Source organism: Dendropsophus ebraccatus, chromosome 12, assembly GCF_027789765.1.
Source record: "Dendropsophus ebraccatus isolate aDenEbr1 chromosome 12, aDenEbr1.pat, whole genome shotgun sequence".
In the NCBI taxonomy this organism is placed as follows: domain Eukaryota; kingdom Metazoa; phylum Chordata; class Amphibia; order Anura; family Hylidae; genus Dendropsophus; species Dendropsophus ebraccatus.
Window position 1 is genome coordinate 38,197,811 of NC_091465.1, and position 17,027 is coordinate 38,214,837.

At 42.0% G+C, this 17,027-nt stretch overlaps 1 protein-coding gene across 1 annotated transcript in view; it reads left to right on the forward strand.

The window, feature by feature from the left end:
• Positions 1 to 10,173: 10,173 nt before the first annotated feature.
• Positions 10,174 to 17,027, forward strand: part of SIK2 (salt inducible kinase 2) — a 124,923-nt gene continuing 118,069 nt past the window's right edge. Inside the window, exon 1 of the mRNA XM_069946971.1 lies at positions 10,174 to 10,942. Within this exon, the coding sequence (XP_069803072.1) occupies positions 10,808 to 10,942 (135 nt within the window). The 5' untranslated portion in view covers positions 10,174 to 10,807. The remainder of the gene's footprint in view (positions 10,943 to 17,027) is intronic.

Consider the following 17,027-nt stretch of genomic DNA (forward strand, 5'->3'; position numbering starts at 1 on the left):
CATTATCTATAAGAGTGCCAAAAAAAAACTATGTTGCAGCGCCCCTCTCTATACTGTTTCTCAGATGGGGATAATATCACTTACTATATTGCTTTATTCAATAAATAGGGTTTGAACGCTAGGCTCAGGGGGTTCTGAGAAGGTCACATAGCAAACACAATAAAAGTTTTATATCTCAGGAATAGGGTGCTTAATAGCCCAGATGTATCAAGGTGTGTGAAATAGAAACTGTTATATCTGGTAAAATGATTGTTTGCTGTGGGCAGTTCCCACCAGTTTCCACACTTTGATGTGACTTGGCCTATAGTGTTTGAAGCATTGGGACAGACTTATGAAATTGTGTAAAATAGAAACGGGTGTGAACTTTCCTTAATAACAAGCCTAATCCTAGGCCAAATAAGCCCCCTAGATTGCCCACAAGTCGTCCTGTGTAATAGGAATTGCTGATGAATAAAGGAAGCAACTGAGCCAGTTTCACTTTACACCATGTTTAATAAATCTCCCCCATAGACTCTGAATTACCTGTTTTAATCTATCTATCTATCTATCTTTATTTATTATCTATCAATTTTATATGTATGAATGTTTGTCTCTTTATCAGTCTGTCCGCCTGCCCTTTTTCATTATAGGGTTACGTGTTTGGGTTATCTTCAGTCTTTTACGATGTCTTTTTGTCTTGCCCTCAGATGTCGCCTTTGAGTACCCAACTGTACTCTGTCCCCATGCCTACTGAGAAGCGTGAGGGATTACAGAGTAATATAGAGACTTCATTACACCACACTTCCTATGTTCATAACATTAAAGGTAACCATGCAAACCATACAATAAACATTGCCTGAAATCTTGCTCATTTTCTATTTGAAATGTTTGTATTTGGGAATTTGCTATAGTATATTTAAAGATCAGTATTTTCTGCATCTGATAACAAACACACAATAACATATGATTTATATGATACAGATGATAATATGTTTATACATTGTAAAGACAAGAAAGCCTTCATTTCTTATGATCAGGCTATGTCCCGGTTTAGTGCATGTACACCGTTCCAACATAATATCAATTTAAAGCAAATGTACCATCAGGTATATCGCTTTGGGTTTTATGGTGGTGGTGTGGTCCTGTTTTTGGACCACCGCCCGGTTTCCACGCATGGCGCTGTTTTTTTCGGAAGTACTGGCTCACCGGCCCCCAGTGTGACTAAACCCCCTCTCTGACACAGCCCCATTGATTCTATTGCAGAGATCGTCACATTGGGGGCTGATGGGCAGGAACTGTATAATCATCATCAGTAACTGTAATGGTAGTTTCTGTCTCTGCCCTTTTGCAGATATCATTCCACAGGGAGGGGAAGACTGAGCTGTGAGCTTATTCTTATAATCACAGACAAAACAGGAAGTTTCAGATTAGTTTTAGGCTTAGTGGTCAGATGAAAAACTTCCAGATATCAGGAAAATAAAAAAATATTTATTAAAAATGACTTAAAAATAGGTTTAACATATAGGGCTTACTCTGGACTGGAGCACCCTAAAAACACTGTGCTCTAGCCTAAGGCCTCAATGACTTGTCCAGTGATTTTTAAGGACTGTGACTTAAGTAATTGCATCAGTTTTTTAATCCGTGTTCATTTTTTTTCACTGATGTACATCCTATGACCCTAGTATGTATTCCACTATGTGTAGGCTTCCCACTTCACCCCCCCCCAAACACCAATCAATAGAGTTGTATTAGGGAATGTGACAAAGTATAAATATTCAATTTCTAAGACAATGTACCAACAATATTCCAAATCCCCCTTGAGCCTGAGGGACTGTACATGTCTCTGGTAATGGGCCATGTGGTCTTATGCTCTTGCTATACAGACACAGATACGATCAGATAGCTGCCTGCCTAGACAGCCATGTGATGAAAGATCAGATGGGTCAGGAGGAAAGATGTCTGTGTATCTCATAATCTCAGAAATAAATATTTATCTGATGTTTCATTCTTCTCTATAAAATGATCTCAGTGCTACTATTCGCCCATAGTGAAGGGTATTAAAATGTTATGGGGGCATGATCTCCCAGTACTTGATCAATAAAATCAGTAAAAGACATGACAAATAACGCAGATTACCGAGAGATCCCATTGACCCGTGTACAACCACAGCAACATGCTACTACAATGGTGCTCGGCTTAATCCAGCTAATTGGCCAAAAGGTATCAATATCCTGATTTCCACCGAAAGCTAGAGACCTGGGTTATGTCAGTCACTAGAATCCGGATTCCTTAAAATATTCTAACACTGGTGTTAATGGTGACTAAATAAATGATGAATGCTCGCAAACCTGTGATATTTATTTATGAGCTTCCTTAGTGTAGCATTTGCCTTGTAGACATTCGTCACCAAGCTACCTCCGTGCCACCAAATAATCTCCTGCAGAGATCAGGGAAAGTACAAATATTAAGCATTCCCTTCAACCAGAATACGGCTCAAGGACGTTTTACAGATTGTAAAATATCTTTTCTGTAATTCCTTTTGTGTTGTTATTGGATCCAATGAAGCCCAAGCAGACAACACACAGTGGGGATCAACTATTTATCATATGTATCAATTAAATTAAAATATACATTTTGGCAGATGATACTAAATGCTGTAAAGTAGGTAACAAAAAAAAAAAGGACGGTATACTGTTACACATGGATCTGGAGACAAATGAGGTTAAATGTAAGGTTATGCACATGGGACAGGGGACATCTTACTAAAGATTACTTACTAAATGAGGAAACACAAAGAAAAAATGTCAATGGAAAAAGACTTTGGAGTTTTAGTTGTCAGGAAAATTAACCGTAGTAACCAGCGTCAGGCAGCTGCCACCAAGGCCCATAAGATAACAGTGTGCGTCAAATGGGGCATAGATGCACATGAAGAGGATTGCTCTACCACTGTACACTACTCAGAGCACACATGGAAAATTTTTCACTGTAAAAATCCCAATACATCTTATACCTTTGGTGGCCACACCCTTGCTTATTGGTATAAGGTGTATGGGGTTCTCTTTACTGTCTATCAACAGATGATGTTGATAGGGGTTGGCCGTGATGGAAAATCACTGCTTGGCCCCTTTGCTCTAAGAGAAATAACCTGCAGTCAGAGCACTTTGCCTGCGGCTTAAAGGGGTACTCTGGTGAAATATAATTAAAGAGGACCTGTCACCCCCCCGTGCCGGGGTGAAAGGCTCCCCACCCCCCGTTACAGCCCCCTATACTCACCTCATCCCGCCGGGTCCTGCTTCCTGATCCGGTCGGGTCACGGAGATATGAGCGCCCGAAGCCCGGCGCGCTCACAGGAGAGTCCGATGCCCATAGAGAATAACGGAGCATCGGACTCCCCATTCGGGGGGTCGGGAGCCTCTCACCCCAGGGTGACAGGTCTCCTTTAACCTTAAATGAAAGGGTTAAGTCAAGTTATATAACTTTATAATATTCTTACATAATGGGTTCCTGCAGTTTGTTCTTATTTTTGGTCCCTACTCTACCCCACCAGAAGTTGCATATTGGAAGCCACCATTGCATATTTTGTCCACCATTTTGTGATGTGATGTCACTAACTGAGTTCCTCTGTCACTGGTTTGCAGATTCATTTGTCCCGGCTGCCCTCTGATTGGCGGCGGACAAATCACGCCATGGCTGTGCACACACTCACAGTCTCCCACATGCAGAGATGATAGCTGGAAGGGAGAAGGATGTTTATCGGCGCATGCGCGGGTAAGCAACGGCCCGGAGCTATCAGCTCTAGGCTGATTCCTTACCTGTGAATGTGGGAAAGTCAAAGCTGCTACTGAGTCACACTGTGAGAGGCAGTGAGGACAAGATCAGCTGTGTGCTCCGGGCCGACTTCCTACCAACACATGCAACAATCAACATCTATGACCCTTGCAGCTGTCATCTTTCATGGGAATGACAGCTGCAAGGGACAAAGATGTTGCTCAACACATGGACGGCTAAGAAATTGACCTGGAGCTGATAGCTTATAGCTCTGAGCCGATTCCTTACCTGTACTGGTATCCATCTCCCTTCCAGCTATCATCTGTGCATGTCGGAGACTGTGACTGTGTGAGAGATGAGCAAATTTGCCAAAGTTCGGGTTCGTATGAACCTGAACTATCGGCTTCTCATTCCCGATGTCTGCAGCCTCCGTGAACAGGGTGGATACAGCCTAAGGACCGCCTGGAAAACTGGGATACAGCCTATGCCAATGTGTGTATCCCAGTTTTCCAGGCGGTCCGTAAGGCTGTATCCACACTGTTCACGGAGCGAGCAGACAGCGGGAATCAGAAGCCTATAGTTCAGGTTCATACGAACCCGAACTTCGGCAAATTAGCTCATCTCTAGTGTGTGCACAGGGACAGCACTGATTGGTCCACAGTAATAGCCAATCAAAGGGCAGCTGCGACAAAAAACTCAGCACAAACAAAAATCACTAAAGCCAGTAACGGAGGAACTCGGTTAGTGACATCACATCACAAAATGTTGGACAAACAGGGGAGTTTCTACTGGTTTGTCTTTTATGTTAGCTTGTGAGTTTCCCCTTGAACATAACCTTCTCCACTGACGCCATCCTTAACATGGGTTTGTGCAACGGTGCTTTCATGTCACATTTGTGGCATTCTTCCATTATACAAGTAGATCACCGAGACAGCTTAGCACTGGGATCTCTGTTCTTTATTTTATATCATGACCCATGGTAAACTCTTTAACTTTACGTTGTGGATGGCGAGTTTCAGATCATTCACCCAGTATGAGTACCTGTTTTACTATGAGTACTTAACTGTTTCTTATCGGTTATTGTCTTCCGACTTTATATGTTTATAAACCAAAAAAACGTTAAATAAATAATGTAAAAAAGAAACGGGGGTTGACAGTTGAGTGGAGGGCTTCAAATATGCAACCTCTGGTGAGGTGGAGTAGAGGCCAAAAATAAGGACAAGCTACAGGAACCCATTATATGAGTATATTGTAAAGTCATATAACTTGACTTAACCCTTAGAGGACCGGGCCAATTTCAATTTTTGCGGTTTCTTTTTTGTGCTTAAAAAAACCATAGCAGTTGCATTTTTTCACCTAGAAACCCACATGAGCCCTTATTTTTTGTGCCACTAATTGTACTTTGCAATGGCAGGCTGAATTTTTTTATAAGTACACTGCGTAACCAGAAAAAAATTCAATGTGAGGTGAAATTGAAAAAAAAAACACATTTCTTTTATTTATTTATTTATTTATTTTTTTTTGGGGGGGGGTCGTTTTTACGCCGTTCGCCCTGGGGTAGAACTGACTTGTTATATATGTTCCTAAAGTTACGATTACAACAATATATAACATGTATAACTTTTATTGTATCTGATGGCCTGTAAAAAATTCAAACCATTGTTAACAAATATATGTTCCTTAAAATCGCTCTATTCCCAGGCTTATAGCGCTTTTATCCTTTAGTCTAAGGGGCTGTGTGAGGTGTCATTTTTTGCGCCATGATGTGTTCTTTCTATCGGTACCTTAATTGCACATATGCAACTTTTTGATAGCTTTTTATTACAATTTTTCTGGATTTGATGCGACCAAAAATGTGCAATTTTGAACTTTTTTTACGCTTACGCCATTTACCGTGCGAGATCAGGAATATAATAAATTAATAGTTTGGGCAATTACACACGCGGCGATACCAAACATGTTTATTTATTTATTTTTATTTATAACATGGGAAAAGGGGAGTGATTCTGACTTTTATTAGGGGAGGGGGCTTTTTAGTGATAATAACCCTTTTTTTTTTTTTTTTTTACACTTATACTAGAAGCCCCCCTGGGGGACTTCTAGTATAAGCACACTGATCTCTCATTGAGATCTATGCTGCATAGATATGCAGCATAGATCAATGAGATCTGCTGCTGCAGCCGGAAGCAATCGAGTGCCAAGCCAGGATCAGAGCCATTACGGCGCAGACCCGGACGGAGTAAGATGTGTGGATGTGTGGATGTTGGACGTTGTCCCGGAGGAGCAATCCACCCCACTAGACACCAGGGATGGCTGCATTCAAGTAATCGGATGCAGCTGTCAACTTTGACAGCTGCATCCGATTACTTTATTAGCAGGCACGGCGATTAAACCGCGCCCACTAATAGCCACGGTCCCAGGCTACGAGCGGCGACGGGGACCGTGGTGGTTTAGAGCGTGGCCCCGCTCTGAACACATGGAGGCGGCCCTGGACGTACGGGTACGTCCAGGGTCGCCTAAGGTTTAAAGTATCACTGTTGCATTTTGTTGCAAGAAACTTTGTAATTGGGTTTATTAGGCAAATATGCCATTATCTGCATTCAAAAAGACTTTCCCCAGGTCCTCCCCCCCCTCCTCTCTCTCATTTACTGCTTATTATCAGGAAATCTCGACTCTTTTACATCAGTCGGGCCCTGTGTAACCTATGGAGAGGGGATGTTGGAGGTGGAAGATTAGTCGCCAGCAGAGAGCAGAGAACAAAGGATTACATAGTGGGAGCTGTGTGAAAGCCGGTATTCAGAGGTCAGAGAGGTCAGTGCTGATTTCAGAGGAGATAGCCCGGTGATGTAGCTGTAAATTAACTCTTTGTTGCCCTGTTTTGGTGCCTCATCGTCCTCCAACTTGTCCCCTCTCCTCTCCATAGAAAACCTTAAAGACAGGGGGAAAGCTTCAAACTGCTTTTTCATTATAAAAATGCAATTTTCGGCTAATAAACCTTATTACAAAGTTTCTTAAAATCGCCTTTACTATTGATTTCTGCAAAAAAAATGTAAATGACAGTAACACTTTAATCAATTCATTGAAGGTTAATTTTATTTTGCCTTGCCTTGCCTCTCCCCTCAGCCATGCTGAATATTCCTGTGTATAGGGCGGACAGGAAAGATAACGAATGGCTGAACGATTGTTCAACTGTCCGTTATTGAAAGTGTATGGTCACCTTAAAGTGTACCTGTCACCATGGGGGCTTCCGGATTAGAGGTGAAACCCTCTGCCAAACTGGAAGTTCAGGTCTCCATGGATATGGAGATGCAGTCAGAGAATAATGCGCACAACCCCCATTAGATCTAATGGGGGTTGTGCACATTATAGTCTGATTGCGACTATTAGACATCGAGCTGTAAACAATAAGAAGGCTAGGGCAGCATATCAGGAGTAGGAGACAAGTTTGTTAAATGAATGTATTTCTTTATGCATTAAAGGAAGCCTGTCATACTGCCAAAATTGTGGGTCCATAACAGGTGTAATATGCAGACATGCTCCCTTACAGAACTAATTTTCATTATATGGAAAGGCACTATCCAAATGATGACCATAAAGCAATAAAATAAAATATGTATTACCACTACTATGATGGAAGTTTAAAAAGAAGACAGAAGCTTCCTGGTATCAACACAATGCATTATCATAAGGGATTTGCAAGGCTTGCTATAGACTATACAGTGAATAGGTGTTTGGCCCCCCTCAGGGACGTCTAGACGACCCTCGATATTGCATCTTTGTCACAATGACTAGTTGTGTACCTTGCTCGAACCGCTAGGAGACTTACCGTTGTTTCCATGTTTTCCAGGCATCGCTAGGGCTGTCTCTATCTTCCTCAGCCAGTGGGATTTGACAGCTAAGTGATCAGGTTACGTGCAATCCTGAACTTACTTTTAGTTCGCTCATCTCTAGAGATAACCAGTAACACAATGTATAGAGCATACACCTAGAGGTAAATGATAAGTGGTTTTGTCCCTGTATATTGTATACATAGTTGGATTATAATGAGGGCAATCTGGGCTACCGCCTGGGTCCCTGAGCTCAAGGGAGGCCCAATGAGAAAGCCCCCATTAAAGCGCAGCTGCTAGTTAACAGCCACTTGTCCCGCCGCATAGTTACATTATGCAGTGGGAGAAGTAACAACACCGCCACTGCCCTGTGTTCTGGCCCTTTAACTGTGAGCGTTCTTAATGGCCGCTCACAACTAAATGATGCGTCTGCGGCACCCTGACTGGCAGATAGAAGAGCCATTGGCTCCCCATTCTGGAAGTCACTCTTGTGGCCAGAGGCAGCATTACCACCTTAACATTGGCCACAAGAGGCGGCTCCCTCCCCCAGCTCCCCGGTGCATGAGTTACATGCAGGCAGAGCGGAGAGAGGAAGATGATGCGACGACCTGCTGGCTCAGAAGACTGGTAAGTATATGTCTGAAAATCATAGCTTCTGTACAAGAGTAAGCGCTCTTCTAGGATATGGTAGCGTGATTGGATAACAATTTGATTTTGTGCATGAATTAAAGGAAAAGCCTAAAAATAATGAATACTCTCGGTGGGGAAGGTAAGAACATAAGAACAATGTTATTCTTACCTTCCTTTGCTCCCAGATTTAGCCGTGGCACGGGGGAATCCCACCTAAGACTTTTTTATTTTTGGCTCTGTGCTAAAATGTCATTGGGGGTCACCATGCACGACAGCCAATCACTGACAGGGTGCTGGTGCCGGACAGCGCCCCCATCAGTGATTGGCTGCCTTGCGTGATGGCGCGTTTGACTAATGACATCCTGGCATGGCGCCACATATAAAAAAAAAATGCCTCGGCCAGGATTCTCCCGTGCTGCAGCTAAATACGTGAGCCAGGGAAGGTAAGAATAACATCGTTCTCATGTTCTTACCTCCCCTGACTCCCTCCGAGAGGATCAATTATTTTTGGGCTTGTCCTTTAATCTGGAAAAATGTTTTCTTTGAGGTCTGAATTTCCAGTATTTTTTAGATTCTTCTATATCTAAGACAAATGAGAGAAATAAATTAAAATGAGCCGGGTTTTCAGGCATAACAAATTATGTCACAAGAAAGAGCAACTAATCATGTAAATAAAGAGCTCTCCCATCGCCATACTGACCAGAACATGAAAGAGTTAGGAAGTAAAAAGGCAATAAAAAAACAAAACAAAGATGAAAAAAAAAGTCCCTGTCCTAAAGGGGTTAAAAGTGTATGAAGGAAGCTAAAAACATTTATTTTGTTATAGGTGAAAATTAAAATTTTATGATTGTTCTACATATAGTTAGAAAAACAATAAAATGGTCCCGGATCTGAGGGGGTTAACAGCGGATGAACTAAAGTGTTGTGGATCTGAAGGGGTTAACAGTGGGTGAATTAAATAGTTGTGGATCTGAAGGGGTTAACAGTGGAGGAATGAAAGTGTCCAGGATCGGAAGGGGTTAAGAGTTGACATTTTTAGTTAGTTTAAGGGTCCATTTACACAGAAAGATTATCTGACAGATTATCTGCCAAAGATTTGAAGCCAAAGCCAGAAACAGACTATTCACAGAGATCAGGTCATAAAGGAAAACCTGAGATTTCTCCTCTTTTCAAATCCATTCCTGGCTTTGGCTTCAAATCTTTGGCAGATAATCTTTCTGTGTAAATGGACCCTACATGTAGATGTCCCCCTATGGTCTTCCTGGTACATTCTGAAGCCTGGAACTAACTAGTCCTGGCTATTACCGTAAAACATGGTATATAAGATCACTGCAATTCCTAGTGCTGATGGTGTGACTCCATTTTAGTGAAGCTCCCTGTACAGCGCTTCTCTCCTCAGCAGGCAGATAGCGGTGGGCGTTCCTGTAGTAGAGACACGCCCTGTTTGTCTGCCACTTTATTACTGTGCACATGGTAAGGTTTGGTACTATATATACATACAGGTGATTTCCATGACTGGTGTATGTGTAATGACTGTAGCGTTGTGCCTCCAGTAGATGGCGCTGTGGCGTTGGACTTGCTGATATTTCTACCTCGTCGTCTGTGTATTTTGCCCACATTGTACTTTTTCTATACTATAGTGTGCCTGTGCCGGTGTGAGGAGCAGCAGCCGCAGCCGTCCCCCCTGCCCCTGAGTGTGACCTCTGCGCTGCTGCCGGCTGCGGCTCCCTGCTCGCGCGCGCACTCCCTCTCCCGCTCCGCTCTTGATTGACAGCCTGTGCAGAAGGGCTCTTGACGTCAGAGCTGGCTCCGGTTGCTAGGGGCAACCCATTTGGCAAGCGAACTGTGAAGAAGGTAAAAAAAAAAAACCCGAAGCCCCGCCCAGGAGACCTCCTGCAGCTCTGACGTCAATGGACATCAACCCTGAGAACATGATGCCTTGTGCAAGCAGCAGAGCCTGGTAGAGGCGCACACTGGCTTCCTGCACAGCTGCTGCCTCCTCCTCCTCCTCTCCCCGAGTGTGGTGACCCTGTGCCCGGCAGCACACAACTCCTCATGCACAATGCCTGCTGCTGCTGTACACTCCTGTCCTCCTCCTCCATGCCACTGCCTGCAGCAAGTTCAGTGAGTGACTACTTGTGCTCCAGCCTGAGCTCTGCCCCCCATACCCCCTTGCTGCCCCTCATACCCCCCTGCTGCTGCTGCCCCCCATACCACCCTGCTGCTGCTGGATGGGTAATGGACCTGGTCTATTCTGGATAATCCTGCAAACTACAGGACAATGACACCTCCAAGGTCTCTGTGCATGCTCCCTGGGATTTTCCTGCTGGACTCCTGAGCTTCCCCCCATCAGACAATTGGCAGGGGCTTCTCTGTATATTTTTGGACAATGCATTGTAATCACTAACTGGAAATTGTTTCTTTGTATCAGCAGCAGCAGCCCCCCTCTACCTGCAGAGCCCCCCTATATACTGATGGGCACCCTGTGTGGCTGGCATCTGCTGCAGAGTCTTCTGGTGCCCGGCCTCATCCAGGGGGTGTGATCGCTGCCAGTTGATGTCTTTTGCCCCTTTGTCATTTGCCTCTCTGGCCCGGGTCCCAGCATGGTCATGGCGGATTGTCAGAGGCATGTACAGAGGGGTCCTGTCCGGGTTGGATTCTATGACATAGAACGCACTTTAGGGAAAGGGAATTTCGCTGTGGTGAAGCTGGCCAGACACCGCATTACCAAAACCGAGGCAAGTACCCCAGAATCTCAGGGGGGCACTATATGGTCACCCACCTCTGTCGTGCCTTATTGCCCTGAGAGCCACAGGTGGCAGTCATGTCTTCTCTTTGTCTTCGGATACGTCACTGTTTTTCTTAAATGTTCGGTGTATTTCACCTTTTATTTATTTTTTTCTTCTCGAATTGACAACCATATGGTGATCAGCCATGTATTTATATGCTTGGTGTAGGAAAAGAGAATCCGGCTGCTGTTTCCTTACTCTTCTTGCTACCTACAAATGGGCGGCGAACCTCAACAGTGGTTATTTTTTATCACTTCTATAGAGCCAACATATTCTGCATCGCTGTACGCACAATGCCCTTCTATTGGTTTCATATTCACACATGCACTTATATCACTTTTATACGCACTTGCAATTACATCTGTTACATATGCACATGTGGACCTAGAATGGTTACTTATATGCACACTTATTATGGTTACTTATATGTACATTGCACTCATCAGTTACATATACACACATGCATCTATAATGGTTACTTATACGCACATGCACTTATAATAGTTACCTATATGCACACTTATAATGGTTACTTATATGCACACTTATAATTGTTACTTATATGCACATTGCACTCATCAGTTACATATACACACATGCATCTATAATGGTTACTTATACGCACATGCACTTATAATAGTTACCTATATGCACACTTATATCGTTTACTTATACACACACTTATGATGGTTACCTATATGCACATGCACTTATAATAGTTACCCATATGCACACTTATAATTGTTACTTATATGCACATTGCACTCATTAGTTACATATATGCACATGCACCTATAATGGTTACTTATACGCACATGCACTTATAATAGTTACAGTACCTATATGCACACTTATAATGGTTACTTATATGCACATGCACTTATAATAGTTACCTATATGCACAGTTATAATTGTTACTTATATGCACATGCACTTATATTGGTTACTTATATGCACATGCACTTATATCGGTTGCTCATATGCACATGCACTTATAATGGTTACTTATATGCACATTGCACTTATTAGTTACATATATGCACATGCACCTATAATGGTTACTTATATGCACATGCACTTATATTGGTTACTTATATGCACATGCACTTATATCAGTTGCTCATATGCACATGCACTTATAATGGTTACTTATATGCACACTTATATGGTTACTTATATGCGTATGCATTTATGTTGGTTACATATACCCACATGCACTTGTATCACCTATGCACGTAAATTGGTTATCTGCATGCACATGCGGTTATATAGGGTACTTATATGCACTTATATTGGATATGCACACACACTTAATTGGTTAGGTATACACAGTTACACACATGTATGTCACATATAGACTTATAGACTCATGCTAGACTGTCTTGAACTTAGCATTAAACTAGCCAACTTTATGGCAGGAGCCCTCTGTGCGATAAGTGTAGTGAGTGCATTTTACTAGATATGTTCTACACTATTCCTTATGCCAGCTCTTGGCTTACTTTACTCCAATATTTAGCGCCGAAGGAATGGTGCCCGCCAGTAATAAATGTGGCACATGGTTCGTCTCCACAAGACATTTAGAAAGTGTCTAAAACACATAATAAATTTGGCGCATGGCATGCACTCCAGTATATCTACTCTTGGCATGTCATCAGCATGTTGTGAGTGTGGGAGAAATTGATAGTAAGCTCAGAAGAACATATGAGCCAGACATGCACCCATGGTAGTGCCCAAAAACATTGATAATATTCTTGCCACCCTTAACCAGCAGAGTATACCCATGTGTGGATATAAATATTTTCCATCTTCACCCCTATAGAACCATGTAATACTCACTTCTTTAGTCCAACTCTAATGTGATACTGGTGCCATCGGTGCCCAGGTGGTGGTAGCGTTTCTTGATCCCACGGCCTGGCTGGCACAACATGGTATCATACTAATGTCTGTCTCTCCGGCCCAGTTGCACAGTCAGGGATGTACTAACACATTTAATTCTGCTTTATTTCCCAATTTCTAGGTCACGGTGTGTCTGTGACACGCTGAGGCTGAGCATTCCATTCATAATTGTATCTACACCAGAAAAAGTCCCTCTAAATGGGCATCTCTGTATACCACCAGCCCAGGAGGGTATGCTAACAAACAGTGTATAACATACACCTCTATATATCATAGGCACATTGTCTTCTGGAATAGTGGTTATGTGCTATTTCCTCATTTTATGGTTTCTTTTTCATTTTTATTTTCACACTTGTAAGTCACTTTAACCCCTTTAATACCTGAGGTATATTTAGCTATTTTAGATTGACAGAGCACACAAGAAAAAAAGTAAAAATTATATAAATATGTTATTTGTTATAAAACAGATATTGGAGCACAATAGGCCCTCCCATATGTGCTGCATTTTATCCATTGAATTGTTATATATATTTTAGTAAAGTCTCTTCTTTTTATAATTCAGTATCCAGTTTCTCCAGAGTCAATAATTTATCACCAGTTCACATGTCTAATGCTGATCATGACACCTATCTATCTATCTATCTATCTATCTATCTATCTATCTATCTATCTATCTATCTATCTATCTATCTATCTATGTAATCATCTAGTCCAGAGGCTAACCTTGGCTCTTCAGTTGTTGCAAAATTACAACTCTCATCATGCCTGGGCAGCCTATTAGCTTTGGCTGTCTATGCATGATGTGAGTTGTAGTTTTGCAACAGCTGAAGAGCCAGGGTTCCCTACCCCTGATCTAGTCTCTATTAATGTAAGGCAGTGATCTCCAACCTGTGGCTTTCTAGTTTTGGCAGAACTACAACACCCAGTATGTCTTACCCAACTTGCAGCTCTCTAACATGCTGGGAGTTGTAATCCTGCCACAGACATAATATAGTTTCTATGTCTTATATCATCTGTGTATGAATTGTTGTCTTATCTAACCACCCATAGACCCCAATAACATAAGTCTGCCTGGTGGTTGTATAGGGGAGTGTTTTATAGATGGATGGCGTTACATGAGTGCAGCATTGCCCCTGTACCCCCAGAGTGTTCAGTACAGATAGCAGAGCAGGTTGTTCTTCTAGCTTCCAGTAAGAACCATAGCGAGAGGCCAGTCTGTACATTAATTTCCTGTTGGGAGACAAGAAGTGTTGCTTTTTTCACATTGCGCAAGTTTACATGACCCTGAATTCAGGTCACGTTGGGTTTCTCTTTTTTTAGTTGCGCATATATCTTAAAGGTTTTTTTGGAAAGACTTTCTGTATCCGCTGCTGTGCTTCACTTAATCCTTATTCATGGTTTATATCCATGTCTACATTGGAATGTGTACAGAAAATATATTGCACATGTGCGTAGTCTCAGAGAGTTTTATGCACTTTTTTTTTTTTTTTTATTATTATTATTATTGCATGCTGCATACTTTCTAGTTCTAGTTTTGCGCCATTTACTCTGTATTATCAGATAGGGCTCCTATGATGAAGATGCTGTTACAAACTCATTTTGCATTAAGAGTAATTCAATGGGTCTTTCTGCGCTTCTATGTGAAACGACAAAGAATACATTGTGAGCTCTGCTACATTTAGAAACGTAGGCAGAAAGTGCAAGGATCTTCTTAATGTTCAAATCAATATTATCTGTTATTTATATTGCGGTAACCTATTCCCCCTCAATTTACATAGGATGTAATTTCTATAGTACAGGTGTAGGGAACCTTGGCTCTCCAGCTGTTTCAAAACTACAACTCCCATCATGCCTGGACAGCCATAGCTAAAGCTTTGTTGCAAAACTACAACTCCCATCATGCCTGGACAGCCAAAGCTAAAGCTTTGGCTGTCCAGGCATGATGGGAGTTGTAGTTTTGCTACAGCTGGAGGGCCAAGGTCCCCAACCCCTGCTATAGTGTTTCCATCCTTTATATGACAATGTTCTGCAGTCTACAAGGAGATTAAATGCCTTGTAATGTCCTCCCACAAAGCTTATAAGTTTGGTTCATTTGACCGACTAGACGTGTAGGACATGAGCCTCTCGCATTGAGATAGTTTCCGAGCCATTTGGTTTAGTATCACTTTTCATTTCCTACATTGCCGGTGAGTTGTGAGCCATTAGGATGATCACTCCTATGTGAACAAAGAGACTCTGTGCTGCTGCTTCTTCTTAACTTCTGTGATAAGGTTGTGCTGCTCTGTTCCGGTATTATATTTCTACATGTTTAATGATTATTCTGTATCGCTAGATCAGAACTAAGTATCCGAGAGGTAATCTTTATTTAGGTGGCACGTGTAGTAATAGTGGGCCAGGCTTAGAACAACATGGCCAGTTTCTTCTACAAATAGTGCCACTCTAGTTCTTAGTTTGAGTGCTGGTTTGCAGCTCAGTGCTATTCACTTGAATAAACTTCAACTGCAATACCACACACAACCTAAGGACAGGGGTGGCGCTGTTTTTGCAAGAAAGTAGCTGTGTTTTTTCTAATTATGGACAACCCCTTTAAAGTCTATCTATCTACATAGAGATTGTATACAATTATCTTATAATAATAAAATTTCCAAGTTTGTTTGATTATGGTACATAGGAATGAATTATATTATGATGGCTAAACAATGCAAAGTTTGGTGTAGTTTATAGTGCGAGTCGCCATAGTATCTAAAACTGATAATGGATGTGGTACAAGTCTGTGTTACAAGTCATGCCAGAATTCTGGTACAGCTAATCTGCCCCAGTGCGTCTCCTCCCCTCTATTGCAGCAGACAAGATGGTACTTTCTTACTTCTCCTGCAGAAGTGCCATGCTACTGCTGAACTTCTTTTCCGTTTGTGACAAGCAAGTAAAAAGCTACAGTATTTAACAGCCAATCACTATGCAGTGACCTGACAGTGACTTGGCATGTGCGTCCACCAACCTAATAGGTGGACATGCACGTCACTGTACACTTTGAACACTAGGTGGTGCTATAGAGTGCAAGATGTTACAACATGGAAATGTAAAACTTTATCAATACTTATGATTGGAAATGAGTGACCCGAACCATCAACTTTTGAATCCCGCTGTCTTCCCTGTCCTTAGGAAAGGTGGAGAAAGCCCCAGTCCCTCCTGGAAAACAAGGATACAGCCTAGATCATAGGCTGTATCTCTGTTTTCTAGGTGGGACTCTGGCTGTCTCCATTTTCTGCAAGAACCAGGAAGACAGAGGGATTCAAAAGCCGATAATTTGGGTTTGTAAGAACAGGAGCTTCGTCGGGCCAAGACTTTTAAATATTGATAAAGCATATATTTGGATACCTAGTTTACAGCTTATTTAAAACGGATACATAATTCACTCAACTACAATATAGATACCTGATAAATATAATTGTCCAACATGAGTAATACAATGACGACAGTGTATTAACACCTTTCTATAGATCACTGTATTGTCATCCTCACTATGTAGGTGTATATTGCACATACGCTATGACTCCACAGATAATAGTGGCTCATAGTTGTAATGTATACATAGTGATAGTGTTTGGATGTTGGATTTGATTTATGAACCAGATCTGATCTGCGGTATCATATAAGTTAAGCCATCCATGATGCAGTATAGTAGAGCCTTATATGAACAGGATGGAGGCCACTTTTCTCATAGGTATACATGCAGAATATAATTTAATAGACTGTACTATGTGTATACAGCAGTATAGCGTATGTATGTGTCATCAATAATCTGTGTGTTCAGCATGTAGTGTATCAGGGATGGGCAGTATGCACATTTCTATGTGCGCTTCATGGAGCTTAGACAAAGAACAATGTACTATTACTTATAGTAGGGGATGGAGTATAATACAGCTGCTCTTATGACATAAGTCAGTGAAGTGGTTAAATGCTATTTCTACATTGGGCAATCGAGTGTCTCCGCTACCTGACTACCTACATCTTCATACCAGTCATAGCTGTCTATTGCTCTGACGTATTCCAGCAATGCCCAAGAGGAAGACAGATTGCATTACACCCAGCTGCTGCTACAATGTAACGTATCTTGATCTTCCTTTGTTTCTGCTTC